Below are 21,885 nucleotides of genomic sequence, written 5' to 3'. Positions count from 1 at the left end.
AAGATTTCAATCTTTCCCATTCCGCTGCTCTTGATCGCCATGTGATGGAACCCCGAACTACACAATCTCAGATCCTCAGGGATTCCCAGCTTTTTTGTCAACTTACTAGACGTTATGCTCTCTTTGATGCCTGGTGGGTTTTCCATCCTGGGGATCCTCAGTACACATTTTATTCCGCCCCCTCATCACATACATTCCCGTATAGACTATTTCTTTGTCAACAACCCTACACCAAGAATCATCCAATCTGCACGCATACTCCCGATTTCTTGGTCTGATCATGCCCCTATTTTGCTCACATTATCCCTAGGTACCCCTAATCGCAGACCCTGCTACTGGTAATTAAATAATTTTCTTCTCCAACATCTTCCCGCTAGAGTCCACTTTGAAACTCTACTTTGCTGAAAATAACACTCCTGTGATGTATCTCTTTCTGTCCCGTGGGAGGCCTATAAGGCTGTCATTGGAGGTTGCTGCATTGCAATCTCTTCAGCTATGAAAAAAGATGCTCAGGCTGTTAAACTGTGAACTGAAAGCGAACTTAGGGCCCTAGAACGCCAGCTGCAAACTACCCCATCCCTGTCTTTATTTACGCACGACTCTTAAAGACTTGGCACTGGGCAGAGTAGAAAAAGCTTTGATCAGGTTGAAACAACTATATTACGATAAAGGAAATAGGGCCCGCTCTCTGTTAGCTAGAAAGCTGCGTGACCGTACCCATATGACTTCCCCCCCCAGCAAATCAAGAATAGGTTAGGCTGGCTATTGTCTCATCCCCAAGATGTTGTTCGTTCCTTCGAGGAATTTTCACTGACCTATACAATAATCCCGGAATCCCTCATAACCCTCCCTCTTGCAACTTATTGGACCGTATGCATCAATATCTTGAGCAGAGTGGGATCTCCCAACTTCAGCCCACGGACCTTCTTTCTCTTAATGCACCTATTAGTGAGGAGGAAATTGAACTTACCATCAAAACATTACCTGCCCACAAGGCTCCTGGACCTGATGGCTTCCCCTATGAGTACTATAGGACCTTTCTTCCCTTGCTGCTTTCTGTATGCGTAAACTCTTAAATGCTTTCCTTCAAGACACCCCTATCCCATCAGGATTGCAGAGATCTTTTATCACTTTGATTCCAAAGCCAGACAAAGATCCTTCCCTATGTGCTAGCTATAGGCCCATAGCTATTTTGAACTCTGACTTAAATTTTTTTTACCAAACTCCTTTCTGCCCGCTTGAATACGATACTTCCATCCCTGATCCATAAGGACCAGGTAGGTTTTGTCCCCCTCTGTCAAGCCGGGGATAATACCAGGAAAGTTATAGATCTGATTGATGTCGGAAATCACGAAGGCACTGTGTCCTTGATACTCAACTCGGGCACGGAAAAGGCTTTCGACCATCTTGGTTGGCCTTTCCTGTTTGCTACCCTGCATCATATAGGGTTTAGGGGGGTTTTCCTACAAGCGATCCATCATCTCTATAGTAACCCAACATCCCAGGTCAAGACCCCTTCCTCCTCCTTTCTTGTTACTAATGGTACCCGTCAGGGCTGCCCGCTTTCCCCCCTACTATTTGAATTATGTGTCGAAACCCCTGGCTGCAACTTTTCTCAGATGTTCGCACATTCGGGGCATATAGGTTAGAGGGAGGAAATTTAAAATCCCATTGTTTGCGGATGATATCATCCTCACTTTGACCCAACCTAGGATCTCCCTACCAAATTTGCATGCTGAACTTGATCGATATGGTACCCTCTCGGGATATAAAATAAAAGGCTTCTAAGTCTGGAGCCCTCCCTGTTAACATCCCAGAGGATGAAGTTAAAAACTTAACGACCACTTTCCCCTATCCGTGGCAATCCACAGCGTTGAAGTATTTGGGCGTCTTTATTACCCCGACCTTCACCACATTTTACCAGGAAAAATTCCTCCCCCCTTATATTGGCAAATCAGGTTAACGATGCAACAATGGAAGAAACATCATATTTCTTTTTTAGGACGTAAAGCTTCAAGATGTCTATACTTCCCAAGCTTTTGTATCTATTCCAAACGCTGCCCGTTCCAATCCCTTACGTACACCTGAAAAAACCGCAAGCAGATTTGCCACATTATGTATGGAACTATAAATGGCACAGGATACCCCGCTCTGTGCTCATGGCCTCACTCTCTGATGGTGGCTTAGCATTCCCCAATTTTATCAAATATTATCAAGCAGCCCAATTTTGCGCCATTGTTTCTTGGTTTACCCAACGTTCTTTTAATAAATGGACAGAAATTGAAAAATTGTGGTTAGCTCCTATACACCCTAAGAACCTACTCTGGAATGCGAATGTGGAGGTAGCCCCTAGTCAACTGTTGGGGACTATGTCCCACCTCAGGACGCTTTGGCGCACGTTGTCCCACCAATATACCCTCCCCTTGGAAAAGTAATTGATGACCTCCTTTCTGTACAACCCCAAGATGCCCTGCCAGCCTCACTTACTCTATGTCCTCTCCTTGGGCAGCAAGGAATCTGTTCCATTTTGACCATTTAGTAGACCCTAGGCTTCTCAATTTATTGCATTTGCCGAACATCAGGATAAATTTGACCTACCTCGCGAGGTGTTTTATGGATATCTGCGGATTCGTCATTATGCTCAAACTATAACCTCCTGAATAAATAATTGAATTTAGGCAGGAGCATAATCTTTATTATATTAATGCGGCCCAGAAGGTTCAAAGGAAGCCCAGACCATGATGAGCATCTTTCTTTAAGGAGAGAAAGCAGAGGGAGTATATTATGATTAAAGAAGAGTGAGACATCCCTGGTTACCTGGACCCCCAAATATCTATATTCAGTAACCTATTTCAATGGCGTGGGGCTAGCCGGAACTGAAGCTTGGTTGGTTGTCTAAGGGGAACAGGACCGATTTGGACCAGTTAATTCTGATGCCGGAGAAATTGCCAAATTTATCAAAGATCTCCAGGGCAGCTACAAGTGAGGGACCAGCATCATTCAAGTAGAGTAGGGCATCGTCCGCGTATAGGGATATTTCTTCCTCCAATCTACCAATCCACAACCCCCGAACCGCTGGAGACTCCCTGTCTAATATCGTCAGGGGGGCCAGGGCTAGGGCAAACAGACTAGGGGACAGAGGACACCCTTGATGAGTGCCTGTAGAAAGCCTAAAGGGATCGGAGATACAGTCATTAGTGCGTACCCTCTCCTTAGGTTCCCGGTATGGCATCTGAATCCATCGCAAAAATTTTGGGCCAAAGCCAATCCGTCGCAGTACCTCCCAAAGATATACCCATTCCACAAAATCAAAGGCCTTCTTGGCATCCAGGGAGGCTACCACACGGGAACCAACATTGTCATGGGTCAGGGATAGGTTTAAGAAAAGGCGTCTAATATTTATGTCTGTGCCCTTACCCGGCATGAATCCAGTCTGGTCCACTTGGATCAGTGTATTGATAACAGTGGATAAACGAGAGGCCAGGATCTTTGCTAGTATTTTAGCATCTACATTTAGCAATGAATTGGGCCTATAAGAGGCACATTCCTGTAGATCCTTACCAGGTTTGGGGATCAAGACAATGATAACTTCATCCATGGATTCGGGTACAATTCTAATTTGGTAAACTCAGAAAAAAGGGCTGTCAGTCTGGGAGCTAGCAAATCAACATATTGGGAATAAAATTCCATGGGTAGTCTATCAGCACCCGGGGTCTTCCCACCTTGTAAACCCCCAATGGCAGCATGAACTTCCACAAGTGTAATGCCTGCCTCAAGTCTTTTCCTATAAGAGTCTGACAATACAGGAAAGGGGACATCCTCCAGATATTCCTGTAGGTCAGTAGGGGAGAATTGTGCCCTGGAGGTATACACCTCCGAAAGATTTCAAGAAACCTAGAGTTAATTTTTTCAGGGGAAGACATCAACAATCCCTGCATGTCACGAATACTCACTATGTTAGTGGAGGCTACCCTTGCCAACCAAGCGAAAAGTCGCCCATTTTTATCACTGTATTCAAGAGAGAGAAACCTCCAGCAAGATTAACAGAGATGCTGGTGTAGAGATGTGGATATACAGTCTCATGGGATATCCCAGGGGTACAGTACTTAGTTATAGTCATAGATAAAGGTAGTAAGAAAACAACTGAAAAGTCATAGAACAATATAAATTCCCTCTAAAACAGGGAGGCCCCACACAGAGCCACTGAGAGTGAGACCTTCCATAGGAATGTAGAGAAGGAATAAAGGCAATTTCATGAAGGTCGTGAGCCAGCAAGGCAACAGTCAGATACAAAAAGCGTCCAGTCTTGTTTTTTTTAGGATTCAGTGCAATCCCCCATGGCAGATAATTCTAACCAGGATATGGTGGGTTATAGGTGGAGTTCCTGAGATACTGAACCCATTTGTTCAGTGGGTAACATTGGTAGTGCAATAGGATTCAGCCAGTAGAACATGGTTGCAGTAAGTACAGCTGGCTCAGTATGTATTCCAATGTAGTGGCCGGGGCATTGCTAATCCAAAAAAACCCCCCTTCTGAGTAAAACCACAACAGGCCCAACAATCAGGGGGTGATTATAAGAGGTGAAGTGGAGGAATAGAGGACAATCAGCAGTGAGGTGGCAAGGATTCCAGCCAGATGGTAGCATCACAGGGAAAAAACCATCCTGGATCCTCAGCTTGGCAGGGAAAAGAATGCTGTATCTGATGTTTTGAGCTCGGAATGCCACTTTGATTTGGTCAAAAGATCGACGGCGCTTTTGTGTCTCGACCGAATAATCTGGGAAGAATAGCAGTCTAGTGTTTTGATGTTTTAACTCACCAGCCCTGCGTGCAGCCTGAAGGACCTCATCCCAGTCCCAGCAATTGAGCAGCCAAAATATCAGGGTACGGGGTGAAGTGCCAGGGGGTCCAGGAGCAGGGGGATCCGGTGGGTGCGTTCCATGGTAAAATAGGGAGAGAACTGAGCATCCGGGAGATCTCAGAAGCTCCTCCACAAAGACCGAGGGATTCCTAAAAAAAAGAAAGATATCACCGCTCCAGGAGGACAAGCAAATAATAGATCTCTTTACCAGCCTAGAGGCCACAAGTGCTGGCAATTGCTAGTAGCAATGAATAGGAAATGGTTCTGGACTGCCGCACTCTAAAGAAATTGCCTTTTTATTCAAAAATCAAATCAAAATCAAAAGTACATGCCACAGCAGACAAAAATACTGATGCGTTTCGCACTAACAGTAGTGCTTACTCATAGCTGTGAGTAACCACTACTGTTAGTGCAAAACGCATCAGCTATTTTGTCTGCTGTGGCATGTACTTTTGATTTGATTTTTGAAATAAAAGGCAATTTCCTCAGAGTTCGGCGGTCCAGACCTATTTTCTATTCACCAAGGGATTCCTCCCCTCAGCCCCTTCAGGTATGCCCACGATCCGCAGGTTGTTTCTTCTATTTCGATTTTCGGAATCATCCACCTTGTATTCCAGGGCACGGACCTTGGTCTGCAAGGTATGGATAGAAGCAGTATGCTCCGTAGCAATGTCCTCTGTCTGCCCAACCCGCCGCTCTGCCTCCGACACCCGCGAGCAGAGCTTATCCAGATCCTGGCGGATGAGACCCAAATCTAGCTGTACTGCCTCAATTTTGTTTGTTAAGGCAGCTTGACATGAGACGATTGCTGCCATAACCTCCTGAAAGCCAAGCTGCGGCTCGGCTGTAGGTTCCACAACCTCCGTCTGTGATGCCATGTTGGACACAGGCCGTGGGGGAGCCGCCCCGTGGAGCTCCTTCCCCCTCCACTGCGATTTGTATAACATCCGGGACCAGGCAGGGTGTTTTTCCAGTGGTTAAAACAGCCGGGAGTCAGGATATCCAAGGTAAAGCCAGCAGAGCTTTGGATCATGCGTCCTCTCAGGTTGTCATGTTGGACATGCCCCAGCAAAATATAACCTCCAATCTGCAATTCTCTGCCCCATCCTCTTTTGAACTTTTTATTTTAGAAAGCTCAGCACCAAGCGGTATGATTTCCGATATCTATAAATTATTAAGTCCAAAGTAAACATTCTTACATGCTTCATTGGGAGAGGGTGTTAAAAGAAGAGATATGATCCCGGATGTACTTTACGCCATCTATCCCACTAGCTTGGATCGATGCTGGCATTGCCACGGGGACAAAGGCACCCTCCTTCCTATATTTTGGAGCTGCCCATTGATTACCCCGTTCTGCCATTCTGCCCACCAGTTATTGGGTCGCCTTTCCGGGGTATCTATCCCTATGACACCAAAATTTTCTTGTTGGGCCTCTCCCAGCTAAAAATTCCCAAATTCTATAGGAAGCTGCTCCTCCATATCCTTATGGTTGCACAGTGTCTTATTGCTCTTAACTGGAAACAACGCTCTCTTCCCTCCCTAGAGGCCCTATATGCTAGGATTAAAGACGTAGAGCTGATGGAGAAAATGACTGCTAGACTACAAGATAGAATGGAGGCTCACAATCGTGTTTGGGAACTATGGCATCTCCAGGAGGACCCAACTTGAACCAGTGAATAAGCTTTTGCGATGATATTTTTTTTCTTCCCTTTCTTCCTTTCTGTTCTTTACTATCCTTGTTTAGTCATAAGCCATAATATCTCTTTTTCAGTGATATTATTTTATGTTACAGTGTTCCATATGTAATGTTGTCTTAACAGAATATGTGTCTCTTGCAGTCCTAGCGGCAACGGTTGTTGTAAATTGCTCTTACTTTTAGTGGGTGCCTTTTACGAACATTGTGCTTATGTTCTCTTACGTTTCTCTTCCAAGTTTTTATTTTTTGATGAAAATCAATAAAAATTGCTATTTGAAAAAATATATATATTTTATAGAATAATATTGGTTTATTTCTACCTGCTGTAACATAGTAATTAGGCATGCTGTGTTGATTTCTGCAGGTCAGCGGCCGTTGGTGCTCACATTCGGAAGCTGTACATGACCCCCATTCCTGTTCAAGCTCAGCGAGTTTAATAAGCTTGTCTGGGATTTCAGTTCTGTGGCTGATTTTTTGATTATCTACATTGATGAGGCTCATGCAGAAGGTACAGTATACCTTTATCACTCTATAGGTGTCTATATATAGCTATGTGCATTTTGGGTTTTGTTATATGTGACTGTGATATTTTCTAGTATACTTTTTTGTATACTGTATGTATACTCTTATATAAAAACCATTGTTTACCAACTCCCTTATCTCGACTATGCTCTGCCATATGTGTACTAGACTAAGTGTACATGTGTGCCAAGAAGAACAGGCATTTAAAAGGCATTGTTAAAGCCTCACAAATATTACTTAATATAGCTAGGTACTGACATTTATAGGTAAAGTTGATCCAGGGAAAATCTGATTGCCTCTCAGGGGATTAGGAAGGATTTTTTTCCCCTGCTGTAGCAAATTGGAGCATGCTTTGCTGGTGTTTTTCACCTTCCTCTGGATAAACTATGGGTGAAGGATTGTGTATATGGAAATGTATGATCCTTTTTTTTTTAATTGGTTGAATTAGATGGACTTGTGTCTTTTTTCAACCTGACTATGTAACTATGTAACTAATGCCTGTCAATGCTCTGTATCAATTGGTTGTGTTTGCGTTTCACCAAAATGTTTCCGGCTTGCAGTGTTTGATTGGCTTTACTGCTCCCCAACTGAATCCATTCATGTCTATGTACATGTGCTGCAAAGGAGTGCATTTGAGATGCATTAGTAGCTAAGATGATAATACAACAATCTATACAATAGAAAGCGAATGCAGAGAAGGTGTCTGGCAAGCATTATTTAATGCAACGCAAATAAGTCCAAAACCCATCAATATTGCGTCTTAACGCGATAGGTGAATTAATGGCATCCCAGTCTTAGTCCGTAGGGCTCAATATTGAGTTGGCCCACCCTTTGCAGCTATAACAGCTTCAACTCTTCTGGGAAGGCTGTCCACAAGGTTTAGGAGTGTGTCTATGGGAAATTTTGACCATTCTTCCAGAAGCACATTTGTGAGGTCAGGCACGGATGTTGGACGAGAAGGCCTGGCTTGCAGTCTCCGCTCTAATTTATCCCAAAGGTGTTCTATCGGGTTGAGGGCAGGCCAGTCAAGTTCCTTCACTCCAAACTCACTCATCCATGTCTTTATGGACCTTGCTTTGCGCATCAGTACAAATCATTTGCTGGAGGGGGGATTATGGTGTGGGGTTGTTTTTCAGAGGTTGGGCTTGGTCCCTTAGTTCCAGTGAAGGGAAATCTTAAGACGTCAGCATACCAAGACATTTTGGACAATTTCATGCTCCCAACTTTGTTGGAACAGTTTGGGGATGACCCCTTCCTGTTCCAACATGACTGCGCACCAGTGCTTAAAGCAAGGTCCATAAAGACATGGATGAGAGAGTTTGGGGTGGAGGAACTTGACTGGCCCTAACACCTTTGGGATGAATTAGAGCGGAGACTGCGAGCCAAGCCTTCTTGTCCACATCAGTGCCTGACCTCACAAATGCTCTTCTGGAAGAATGGTCACACATTCCCATAGACACACTCCTAAACCTTGTGGACAGCCTTCCCAGAAGAGTTGAAGCTGTTATAGCTGCAAAGGGTGGGCCAACTCAATATTGAACCCTATGGACTAAGACTGAGACGCCAATAAAGTTCATGTGCGTGTAAAGGCAAGCGTCCCAATACTTTTGACAATATAGTGTATGTGCGTGCATGTTTGAATGGGCTGCTGTACCCACAAGAAATGAGAGGAAAGAAGTCTCCACCCCCTTTTTAAGAAGGTACATAGAACCATATGGTGCTGCGGCATGCAAAAACATGTGTGGGTGCCAATAAGAATTAATGGCTCCACTACGTTCTAAAGAGAAGCACATTTCTTGTGTTTGATGCGATTATGTACTTCTGACCTGCACATATGTGAACCTAGCCTTACTATTAGCCTGTAGGAATATTTAAAAAGTTTCCTTTTTTCCTGTTGCTGCCCACACAACTTATATGTGTATTACCACCCACACTGCACATATGCGGCACTGGGCATCCAACGTTTCTGTGCTGAGAGTGTGCCCACAGCACAGAGACTGAGCTGTCAAAGACAGCTCTTAGTTCCCACTAACGATCGATAGCCGGTGGGACCGGCTCTCACAATCATGTGACCACTTTGACAGCCAATCACAGTGATCACATGATCACCGATCCTTTCCACCACACCCCCAAGCATACAGACCTGGGCAGTAAGTAATACAAAAAAAAAAAAAAAAAAAAAAACAACAATTTTTTTTTTAATGTGTACTAAAACTATATTATTGCTGTTGTTATTTGTTTAAAAAGTGCAATCATATCATAAGGTACTGTACATCACATGCTTGAACCAAAACACATAGAAAAACAGGGCTTAGGAGAACAGGACCTGCCTGAAGGAGCTTACAAAACATGGACATGGAAAAGACACAAAATGCTCAGTTTATTAAGGCATGTAGCAAAGTTCAGGTATAGTAGATTTCATATGCAGTACTCTATTTCTGCCACTAGATGTGGACAGCATCATCATCATAATCATCAGTGGTATCACTAGAGGGTGACTTCTGGGCTGAAGCCCCGATCCTGGGGGCCATTGCCCTGAGTCTCTTACTGGGTGCAGCGGTCCGCTCAGGGCTGGACTGGCCTATCGGGATACTGGGAAATTTCCCAGTAGGCCAGCAAGGCCGCCTGCCCTGGGGCCACTTTGAGGGAAGCGACCCCCGTGAAAGATATGGCTGCAGGCCCTGTTCGACATGTCAACTGCGCATGCGCCACCATCGCTTGGGAAAGCCCATACATGCTTGGCCCTTTGCGGGCAGGCAGGCGCTTGCGCAATGACATTTTTTTTTTTTAATTCTCTTTATTGGTTTTGCCATTTTTAAATGTAAAGCAGCAGTGTCACCTCTGTGAGGTCTTGGCGATGGCACGCACTTCTCATAACGGACGGGTAAGACCCCTCTGACTACCTGCCGTTATTGCTCTCCTGCACCATGTCTGCAGCCTCTGACCATCTCCCCTGCACCATGTCCGCTGCCTCTGACCATCTCCCCCTGCACCATATCCGCAGCCTCTGATAATCTCCCAATGCATCATGTCCACAGCCTCTGACCATCTCCCAATGCATCATGTCCGCAGCCTCTAACCATCTCCCCTGCACCATGTCCGCTGCCTCTGACCATCTCCCCCTGGCCTGCACCATGTCCGCTGCCTCTGACCATCTCCCCCTGGCCTGCACCATGTCCGCAGCCTCTGACCATCTCCCAATGCATCATGTCCACAGCCTCTGACCATCTCCCCTACACCATGTCCACAGCCTCTGACCATCTCCCAATGCATCATGTCCACAGCCTCTGACCATCTCCCAATGCATCATGTCCACAGCCTCTGACCATCTCCCAATGCATCATGTCCACAGCCTCTGACCATCTCCCCTACACCATGTCTGCAGCCTCTGACCATCTTTTGTAGACCTAGCAACGCCCCTGATCATCATCGTCATTTGGGCTTCCTCTGATCCCAGGTTGTCCTGGACCCGCCCCTAGCCTGTGACTGGAGAGTGAAAGGAGAAGCAGTATGGTGATGAGCTTATCTCTCTATCACTGCTTTCTCCTGTCAGCCACCTTTTGTCAGGACTTCAACTAATTGGCTCCATGCGCTGCTTCTCCCTCTCACAATCTAGCCCTGTTGTAAAGGGACCGCAAGAGGAGGCTAATACCATGTCTAATTCAGGTACTTACAGGGCTTGCATTTAAAAAACAAAATACATTTAACAATGTCATTAAACTCATTCAGACAACTTTATATGGGTCATCAGCAAAATGCACTAATAAAACCAATGCCCTTTAGCACTATACTACATTCACTATAATGTTTTCTCGTATCATATACTATTGTCTGATGACATGAGGACTTTGTTCCCTTTTGCTAGCACAATTGTCGCTGTTGCGAACAAAGAAAATCTGCAAAAACAAAAACTTTAAGCAATAATAACATTTTTAATATAATAAATTATAGCTGTATTTTCAATCATGAAACTATAATTGCTCTTTTATGGTAGAGGTGGCGTTTGTGTAGATGCCCCGCTATGTAGACAGACCTGTTGGATCCTCCCCACAAACTAGCATACAATCACGTGGGGCGGAGAGTAAGGGAGAGAGAGGAAGGTACTGTCATTCTACATGCTGGAGCCGACCCTCAAACTGACAAAAATAGTCAGGTGGGGAGGCTTCCAGAGAGACAAGGAGGATGTAAATAGCCTCCTCTTAGGGCATTGGGGCAACATGCGCAATGAGAGTGGCAATGCAACAGCCAAAGGATCAGCTGTGATAGTATTGCCACAGACAATAGAACAAAAAACTGACAGGGGTTATAACCCTCCCTTACTCTATCCAAAATGAAAAAAAAAAAAGATTATCCTATGGTTCTACTTTAACTGGATGACTTTTCGTTTGCTAAAGCACCATGTATCACAAACAATTGCTAGCATTTTATTCCTTAATAAAATACTATTTTCTCCCTTTTTTTTTTTTCTTTCTTTATTGCACTTCCTATCTACATTTACTTGCTCCAGTGTGTTGGCTGCACTTCATTGCTCAGGTGCAGCTTCTCAGTAGTGACCATGATGTTTTTTATGCATGCATTTTCTGTTCTAGATGAATGGGCCTTGAAAAACAATATCTCAATATATAAGCATCAGAACATTCAGGACCGCCTGGTTGCAGCCAAACGTCTGCTTGAGGAGCTGCCCGCTTGTCCTGTGGTGTTAGACACTATGGAAAACTCATGCAGTGCCAAGTATGCTGCCCTCCCTGAGAGGCTTTACATCCTCCAAGAACGAAAAATCATTTATAAGGTAATATATCACAGTACATTATAGTGTCAGTTCAAAGCTTGATTCTCTGTAATAGATAATGAGCATTTTTTGTTGTCAGATCTCAGACTTATACTGAAAGTGGTTCTAAAGGCAGAAGGTTTTTTTTTTTTATCTTTATGCATTAAGATAACAAAACCTTTAGTCCCCTTTCACACTGAAAGTCGTGCGATTTGGCAGCCTCAATTTTGACGCGATTTCAGGGAATGCCTGTGTAAACTTGAGGTCTACAGACCTCAACTCGCATCAAAGTCAGACCAAAGTAGTACAGGGACTACTTTGATGTCGGTGTGACTTGAAGTCACACAGATATGAATGGTTATCATTGGGAATCATTGGGGTACGATGCGCCTCTGATGTCCAAAGTCGCAGGAAAAGTCGCACAAGTGTGAAAGGGGCCTCAGTGTGCAGCAGCCTCCACCCCCCACCCCCCCACTCCTAATACTTACGTAAGCTCCACCTCGATCCAGAAATGTGCACGAGAGTCTCTGCTGTCCAGGACTTGGCTCTCATGCCTAGTGTGGCCAGTTTTAATAGGAAAGCAGAGGGACTGACAGAAACACCAGGGATTTCACACAAACAAAGAAATACAAAGAGAACAGGATACTTTTTCATACACGTACATGGTACAGCAGGCACATCAGGAATATGAAATGTTGGGTTTACCTATTCTTTAAAGGGGATCTAAACCCATCAACAAAAACTACTGATATTGCTGCTTACCAGTCCTTAGATGCGGTGGCTATGTTTGTTTTCATATTTCATGCTAAAAGAGACGTTTGGGTATGGACTATTTTACCATTTTTTGCATGGTTACAATGGTCCAGTTTTGAATAAATAATGGTACGATGAAAAGAAATGCAGACATTTAAAAAATCGCAATGTCCCCTAACATTAATAATCAGTGTAGAAATTACCTCTTACATTGGCAGTTAAGAGAAAATGTTCCCTTGTTTGTGACCACTATAGGTAGAAAATCAATTAACTACTGTTCAAAGAATCCTTAGCAACCTCAGGAAGAACCCTAGGGGTTCCATGGGACCCAGGTTGAGAAATACTAGTTTAGGATGTTAGATCTACTCTGGCCTAAAAGGTTTCTAAGATAACAATGGTGCCTGCAAGTAGTTCAGTAGCTACATACTTATGTTTCATATCAATGACCTATTAATGTAGCTAGACAATAGCATGGAAGCCTAGTAACCAGAATTTAAGGCACAAAATCACCAATGAGAGCCTAGATTATTTCTCTCTTGATAGGTTTATTTGAAAATATATCTCTCAGATGCTGTATTTATATCAAAAGATATATACAAAAATGTTTTCCACTATTATACAGCAATGTAGATACCATCTAATACAGTATATGTAACTAAACCTATTACCTACCCTAGTAAAAGTGCTCTACGTACTAATAAATTATTATAATAGAGATACATTTATACAAAATAATTTTTAATAATACAGTGCATAAATGTGACCACATATCAAACAGTTCCACAAATATTGTGTATGAATGTGCCAAAATCACGACATTATACTCTTCAAAGCAAACACTCCGTAATGCATAAAGTGCTTGGAAAACCACAAAAGTGCTATTTGCTTAAATTTTCACGTTCCATTGTAATAATTCCATGAATCTTCCATAAACAGCACACTCCTTCAATGTGTGTTTTTCTAGATCACTTAGATGTAGTGGCTTATTCTTATCTGGAAATATGCACCTCTTCCGGTACCTGCATGTGCTCCAAAGGTATGGAATGATGTCATGATGCCTTGCTCTGCACAACGCTTTTCATTAACATTGGGACCGCTTGTGACAAAATACTATGATATCTCCAGATGAGAATAAGCCAATACAACACTTTTATACACACTATTTTGGGCCTGTTTTCATGTTTTCACATTTAAGCACTGTATTATTAATATTCTGTTTGTTTGAATTTATCAATATTATAATAATTTATTGGGGAACTTTTATTAGGTGGGAGTGTGATTTATGTATGAGGTTCAATTTATTATTAGGTTTAGTTACAAATATTAGATGGTATCTAGCATGCTGTGTGGTAGTGGAAAAAAAATATGGAAGACCTACACACACACACACAATACATACACTAAGGGGTATAAGATTACAAAAAAATCCAAAGGAGGCATTACTAAATTTGAAAGAGAAACAAATTGTTACCCCAGCTCCAACTGTGATCCGGTGCTCTAGCCAGGATATTCAGGCCCCACAGATACCATACTTAAAACAGGAAGGCTGGCAACTCGGATGCTCTTGAATAAAAGTACTTTATTGGTTACATGGGTACAGGCTATAGACTGACGCGTTTCGGCTAAGAAGCCTTCATCAAAGCATACATGTTTGATTTAAAAACTGATATTTATAAACAAAGTAAGCCCGTCATGTTTCAACCAAAAACGTCAACATATTTTATTGGGATTTTATGTGATAGACCAAACACAAAGTGGTACATAATTGTGAAGTGGAAACAAAATGATTAATGATTTTCAACATTTTTTACAAATAAATATCTGAAAAATGTGGCGTGCAGTTGTATTCAGCCCCCTTTACTGTGATACCCCTAAGTAAAATCTAGTGGAACCAATTGCCTTCAGAAGTCACCTAATTAGTAAATAGAGTCCACCTGTGTGTAATTTAATCTCAGTATAAATACAGATGTTCAGTGAAGCCCTCAGAAGTTTGTTAGAGAACCGTAGTGAACAAACAGCACCAGACAGATCAGGGATAAAGTTGTGGAGAAATTTAAAGCAGGGTTAGGTTATAAAAAAATATCCCAAGCTTTGAACATCTCATGGAGCACTGTTCAATCCATCATACAAAAATGGAAAAATGGAAAGCGTATGGCACAACTGCAAACCTACCAAGACATGGCCATCCCCCTAAACTGACAATCCCGGCAAGGAGAGCATTAAATCAGAGAAGCAGCCAAGAGGCCCATAGTAACTCTGGAGGATCTGCAGAAATCCACAGCTCAGGTGGGAGAATCTGTCCACAAGACAACTATTAGTTGTGCACTCCACAAATCTGACCTTTATGGAAGAGTTGCAAGAAGAAAGCTGTTGTTGGAAGAAATCCATAAAAAGTCCTATTTGCAATTAGCGAGAAGCCATGTGGGGAACACAGCAAACATGTGGAAGAAGGTGCTCTGGTCAGATGAGACCAAAACTTAACTTTCTGGCCTAAAAGCAAAATGCTGTGTGCTGGAAAACTAACACTGCACATCACCCTGAACACACCATCCCCACCGTGACACATGGTGGTGGCAGCATCATGTTGTGGGTATGCTTTTTTTTCAGCAGGGACAGGGAAGCTGGTCAGAGTTGATGGGAAGATGGATGGAGCCAAATACAGGGCAATCTTAGAAGAAAACCCGTTAGAGTCTTCAAAAGACTTGAGACTGGAGGCTACCGGAGGTTCACCTTCCAGCAGGACAACGACCCTAAACATACAGCCAGAGCTACAATGGAATGCTTTAGATCAAAGCTTATTCATGTGTTAAAATGACCCAAAGTCCAGACCTAAATCCAATTGAGAATCTGTGGCAAGACTTGAAAATTGCTGTTCACAGATGCTCTCCATTCAATCTGACAGAGCTTGAGCTTTTTTGCAAAGAATAATGGGCAAAAAATTCACTCTCTAGATGTACAAAGCCAGTAGAGACATCCCCAAAAAGACAGCTGTAATTGCAGCGAAAGGTGGTTCTACAAAGTATTGACTCGGGGCGTGAATACAAATGCACGCCTCACTTTTCAGATATTTATTTGTTAAAAATGTTGAAAACCTTTTATCATTTTCCTTCCACTTCACAATTATGTGCCACTTTGTGTTGGTCTATCACATAAAATACATTTATGTTTTTGGTTGTAACATGACAAAATGTGGAAAATGTCAATGGGTGTGAATACTTTTTCAAGGCACTGTATGACCAGTGAAAACTTGCCATTCTTCGCAATAAAATCTATAAATCTGATTTAAAAAATGGTCTCCCTGGATTAAGTCATGCCTCCCACGAGACTTTGATAGATCCTTGTTACATTTATGATATAATTAATTACTCATATTGATGTTCACTCTCTTGGTCTTCGTTTCCTCTCTGGCCCTTTCCTTCTTTTCTCTTTTCCATTTCACTTATCCTCGAACTTCATATCTACACCACGATGGTAGAATGACGGTTATAGCTTAAAAATGACTCTATATTTCTCTATATTATTATTGATAATATAATCTTTATTATAATTAATTTTTATTCCATATGATTCATATTAATAACCATTTAAGATTTTATGTGACTCTTCAATTTTCCATTATAAATGTACAGTTATTGTTTCAATTGCCCACATTCACATATATTACCTTATACTTCTGTATACTGTGAATCTTCTCACTTATCATATGTAACCGCAACAGTTATTTTCTTTTTTATGTCAATAATCAATACAAATTTATGGAAAAAAAACGAAGACCTACACACTTTGCAGACAAGAAACACTGCCATCTTTTGAACTGCAAAGCTCCATTCTTCCACTAAGCCCCATTCTTTCCCCCAATGGGGGAGATTTACTAAAACTGGAGCACTGAGGATCTGGTGCAGCTCTGCATGGTAGCCAATCAGCCTCTAATTTCTGCTTGTTAAACTAAGCTTTGGCAATAAAACCTGGAAGTTAATTGGTTTCTAAGCAGAGCTGCACCATATTTTGCACACTCCAGTTGTAGTAAATAACCCCCAATATGTCATGGCAGGTGTTCACATAGGACCCACCATGCCATATGTGGTGCAAATGAACTGACATTCTTGCAGACCAGTATTAGGAATGCTAGTTCAAAACTTTGCTAATAAGGGATTCCTTACACAACTCCGAATTTCTGGTATTAATAAGGTAAACATGACTGTTCATGTAGCCAAAATTATGTAAATGTGCTTAATGGATTGTGAAACCTGATTAATACAAAGGATTCAATGCATTAATTACAGGGCAGCATGGGTCCCTGGGGCTACAAACCAGAAGAAGTACGTTCTGTTCTTGAGAATATGAAATTTCCTGGGTGTCATCTCCAACTCGACAGCGACAGAAGAAATACTCAGAAATAGCCAGAGACCAGCCATGAATTTTCCTAGAATAATGGACACATATTAAAAGGAAACTGTATGTGGTGCCCTGCATTTCCTCTGGGTGTCACTCCCAACCATACACTGATGGAAGATTAAATTTACAACCAGGGTAATTTGAGCAGCCAGCCCAGCCATGAATTACGCAAGTACATTAACTTGAACTTTTACTTAAAGGGAAATGCCACCCTTCTGACATTGTTCCATGTGGCACCCCATAATTAAAGTGCAACATGAAACATGGTGCCATTTGACAGATCCCCATCCTCAAACTGCCCCCATCTGAATTGTAGGGTGCTTCTCTTGCTGGCTTCTGCTTATTTTTTTAATTTGGCATGGCTACAGAGCTGCAGTCTCCCATTCACGCATTTGTGAATGGGAAACTTTAAGTTCCATTTGCCAGCATGACAGAAGGATTCATTGATCTCAATTGAGCACAAGTGCAATGATGTAACCCTTCTTGTAGTCCATTGTTTACTTCCTCCAGCTCCATAACTGAAGGTCCCTACTGCAGGAGCCTATACAGTACATTGCGCCCATGATCTACTAATTGCAATTGCAAGGTTTTGTAGGCTTCAATGCAATATGGGTACATTTATCATTTTGTTTACAAAGCAGCACCACATATAGTCTATAACTACCCTACCAAGTTTCTTTGTTTCCCTAATTCGCTGATTAGCCCCTACAAAAAAAAAAAAGTTTCCAGAGTCACAAAATCCAAATTTGCTCAGGGCTGTGCCCCCCTCCCTTTTCATTATCGCTATGGAACAATGTTCCAGCTTGGTAATTGGCTGGATAAGCACTTCACTGAGAGTAGCACATTGGCACATTGGCAGCACATTGGGCAGCAGGGGAGCAAGGGGAAGTATACTATTTCACTAAGGGCACTTTCACACTGAGGGGGTGGGGGCGGTAACGATAATGTGGTGCTAGTTTTAGTGGGGCTTTACTGCTGTTTAAACGGCGCTTTGCCCGAAGGGGTTAAAAGTGCTAATGCCGAAACGCTTTACAGGCGCTTTGGTAGTGCTGCCCATTGATTTCAATGGGCAGGGGTGGTTTAGGGGCGCTCCCATACTGCCCCAAAGATGCTGCTTGCAGGACTTTTTTTCTTGTCCTGCAAGCACTCGGGCTTTCACACTGGGGCTGCAAGTGAGGTAGTTTTCAGGCGCTTTACAGGCGCTATTTTTAGCGCTAAAGCGCCTGAAATGCGCCTCAGTGTGAAAGTAGCCTAATAGGCAAACCTGTTACTTTGGCAAATTTAGACAACATACATACTTGCTTTAAACATTGGCATAAAGCTATTATAAAATAGTCATCATGAGATGGATACAGAATAGCTGCACTGGTCACATGTCTGAAGGCCTAGGGCTTTGGTCATCTAATTTCTGATGAAGGAGAAACTCATCCAGTTTAAAGAGTGAAGATCTGCCTTGGCCTCCAGACATGTTCTAGCCCTGGATGGAGCCTGGGCCAGCATGTCTTCTTTATTCATCCCAGAATGACTGATCAGAGCTTCACGTTTACATTTGAGTATAGGCCCACTACAACGACCCTATAAATAATATGGGTTGAAAGGAAACTTCAAATCCCACTCTTGTGTAATGCAGACCGATTATTGGTTAGTATCGGCAATATCTCCATGTTTCTCCTCATGTAGATTTTATAAATGAATTTTGAAAAAGATTAATGCCTGTTTTCATTGTGTCTCAGTCAAAGCTGTGTACTCAGACTCACAATCCACAATATATTTGTTTGTGAAGGTTGTGGCCTAAAGCCTTGCTGGCCTCAGCCTGATGGTGCAGATAATTGAAAGTGATGTGAGTTCTGAAAACAAATAAAAAATTAAATATAAGTGTTTTGAACAATTATTTCAAATCATATTATTACTATACAGCATATTTCAGGAGTGAGTAAAAAAAAAAAAAAAAAAGAAGAATCACGCACTACATATGTGCAATGCAAGCACATTTCCCCACGTTTTCTCCCTTTCGCTACGACTAGGGGAAAAGGTGGCCATAGATGGAATGAAATTCGGCTGGTTCAGCATGGAGAGGCTGAATTTTGATCCATGTGTGGCTATTGCCTATCAACAGAAGTCAATCTATCAATCAATTTCTGTTGAATGGGCCTGTTGGAAAAAAGCCAATCGATCACTAGCTGTAGTGCTGATCTGTGTATTGTGACAGTGAAGAAGTCCACCCAAGTCAATAGCACAGTGAGGAAGATTCGCCCATCTACCTCGAATGTGTGGATGGGGAATCATGGGCCAAATATCAGGCGGCAAAAACCTGTTTAATAGAAACTGGCCAAAATTTGGCCCGTGTGTATGGAAGGGGGCTTGGGAAATCACCGTACTAACATCACATAGTTAGTACAGCCACTCCTCCCAAGCGCTTGTTTTTTTTTTCTTTCAGCCCACTGGGCAGTGGTGGCCCATGCATTAAGGGCGCCACCCCCCCATCCAATGCGCCTGGCCCCTTTCAGGACGCCGGGTGCATAGATTCCTATGGCGGGGGTGTTTTTTTTTTTTTTTAAGCATCTGATTAGACCCAGAGGCTCTAATAGGCTTAAAAAAAGGGTGGGCCTCGGGGTGCACAGATCCCACCCAATTTTGTGACCATAGCAAATGAATTATTGTTGTTTTCACACTAAAGTTTCTTTAGTCCAATCAGGAGGCAGGTCGTGAAACCTGTTTCCAGATTGGCCAAAGCGCAAGGCAATCATATTGGATGCCTGGTGCTTAGGAAGACAAGACACATGCTGGAGCGACACCTCCGCCGCCGCTACTCCCGACACATGAGACATAGGACTTTGAGAAGACTGCACGCAGCCCCACACACAGGAGGAGACTGCCTGCAGCCCCGCACACAGGAGACACCACCACCACCACAGCTCGGTAAGTGCCGGAACCTCTTGCGCATGGGGGGGGGGGGGTGTCTGGATGCTGTCAGTGCCATGCCGCAGTGGTGGGGGGGAGTGCTTGTTGTTTGATGGCCCCCCCCCCCCCCCCCCCCAAAAAAAACACCAGCTGCCACTGCCGCTGGGTTGAACGAAAAAAAACTACTAGTGTGTACCAGGCTTAAGATGGTTGTAAACCCTCAAGGTTTTCACCTTAATGTATTCTATGCATTAAGGTGAAAGACCTCCTGTGGTGCAGCTGCCCCCCACAGTCCCCCTTTTACTTACCTGAACCTGGTCTTTCCAGTGAGGGGGATGAGCACACCAGCTCCAGCCGGTGTCTCGGGTCCTGATTGGATAGATTGATAGCAGCGCAGCCATTGGCACTGGCAGTCACTAGTTGCCAACCAATGCAAAAATGGATGCAACAGACCTTTAGTCCAAATACATCCATTTTTCGTCTGATCCGTTTTTTTAACGGATGAAAAATAGGGCTTTAACCCGTTCAAAAAAACGGATGTTAGCGGAAGCGGATGAAAAGTACTAGTTACTTACCGGTAACTGTCTTTCTGGGAAATCTTCCGGGACGGCACACCTGAGAGGATAATCAAGTACCTCAGGCCTACCTTAGGGTGGGACCACTGCAAGACTCTTGGCGAACCTCGGTTCTGCAGTAAGCTTTACCTTTACTCCATATGCTTGATGAAGGTATCTTAGCTGGATCATGCGGCTGATCTGCCGGTCTACTCCACCGGTGTCCCTGCCTTCTCTGTTTCGGATGCAGGATCTAGGTGGAGTGGGCTCTTAAAGATGGAATCAGAAAACATGTTAAACTTGTAGGTTATCAATGTTGCCTGTCACACATCTACCAACAATGGCCTATTCTGCCTATAGGTGCTGTTTAGAACCACTAAAAAGATTAATCGGAGACCTGTGTTGTAAGACAAGGACACTACATTGATCCATAAGGGGGCCTGTCTTAACACAACCCTGTCCAGGGAAATAAAACTGCCAAAAAAGGGGGGCCCCTGACAGACAACCCCTTTTTGTTCATTTTTATCTTTATGTCAGCAAAGACTGAAGGGAAACCTACTTAAGGGAAATAGATTAACAAAAACTTAATCCCTGGGTTTAAGGCATGCCCAATCTATAGTTTTACTTACGCCTGAGAGCCTACTCAGGAGATTAACATCTATAGCAGGAGAAGAACACTCATATTGCTACATCTAGTTTTGCTAGAAGGGCAAAATGAAGGCCATGCACCGAGCTGTAACCTATTTGGTCGGGTATACATGTTTATACTTCATCTTCAGGCCATAAAAACTCCTCTGAACCGAACTTCCTAAGTTCTTATTAAACAGGGCGATTCATTATCGCCTTCCTCCAGTGACCCATAACTCTACTGGGCTTCAACCCTAGGAAATGGCTCTGGCATCCCTGAATGTAAGGGGTCGAGGCTTTCTGACATGTGACATCTGCACCAGAACTCCTGGCCCTTTCACGGAAGAGAAGGCTGAAATACAAAAAGGTGATACATGTATTAATATCACAAATAAAAAAAAAAAATCATAGATTGTGGACATAGCACAATAGATTTAGACAGAAAGGACACAAGCATAGACATCAATGTTGTGTATCTGAGTGTGACTAGCTAAACCAAAATATCAAATATGGGAAGAGACCCAAATCTGAACCACAGTCTGGTTTTCTGATGTGCGGCCAATATGTAAGCATTAAGACACAAACACACCTTAAATGCTGCGCATTTCTGAAGTGCAGCTAGCTAGGTCATAACTGGAAAATACAGAAAGGACGGGAACCCCCTTTTACAGTGGTGTTTTACTGATGTACAGCAAAACAAGGCTATAAAGAGAAGACAGAAAGACCCAAACTTCTATGTTGCGTATTTATGACGAACCACCACGTACAGTTATAAGACAATCCTTCCTGTTATGCAGTTCTGTAGTGCA

At 43.1% G+C, this 21,885-nt stretch overlaps 1 protein-coding gene across 1 annotated transcript in view; it reads left to right on the top strand.

Moving 5' to 3' along the window:
• The window catches only part of DIO1 (iodothyronine deiodinase 1), a 40,659-nt gene extending 21,790 nt beyond the window's left edge, over positions 1-18,869 (top strand). Inside the window, exons 2-4 of the mRNA XM_073593490.1 lie at positions 6,921-7,064; positions 11,668-11,867; positions 16,883-18,869. Of these exons, the coding sequence (XP_073449591.1) occupies positions 6,921-7,064; positions 11,668-11,867; positions 16,883-16,999 (461 nt within the window). The 3' untranslated portion in view covers positions 17,000-18,869. The remainder of the gene's footprint in view (positions 1-6,920; positions 7,065-11,667; positions 11,868-16,882) is intronic.
• The last annotated feature ends 3,016 nt before the right edge of the window (positions 18,870-21,885 follow it).

This window comes from Aquarana catesbeiana, linkage group LG07 (assembly GCF_042186555.1).
Source record: "Aquarana catesbeiana isolate 2022-GZ linkage group LG07, ASM4218655v1, whole genome shotgun sequence".
Taxonomy (NCBI): Eukaryota; Metazoa; Chordata; class Amphibia; order Anura; family Ranidae; genus Aquarana; species Aquarana catesbeiana.
The sequence above is the reverse complement of the archived record's forward strand: the minus strand, read 5'-3'. Positions and strand labels throughout refer to the sequence as shown.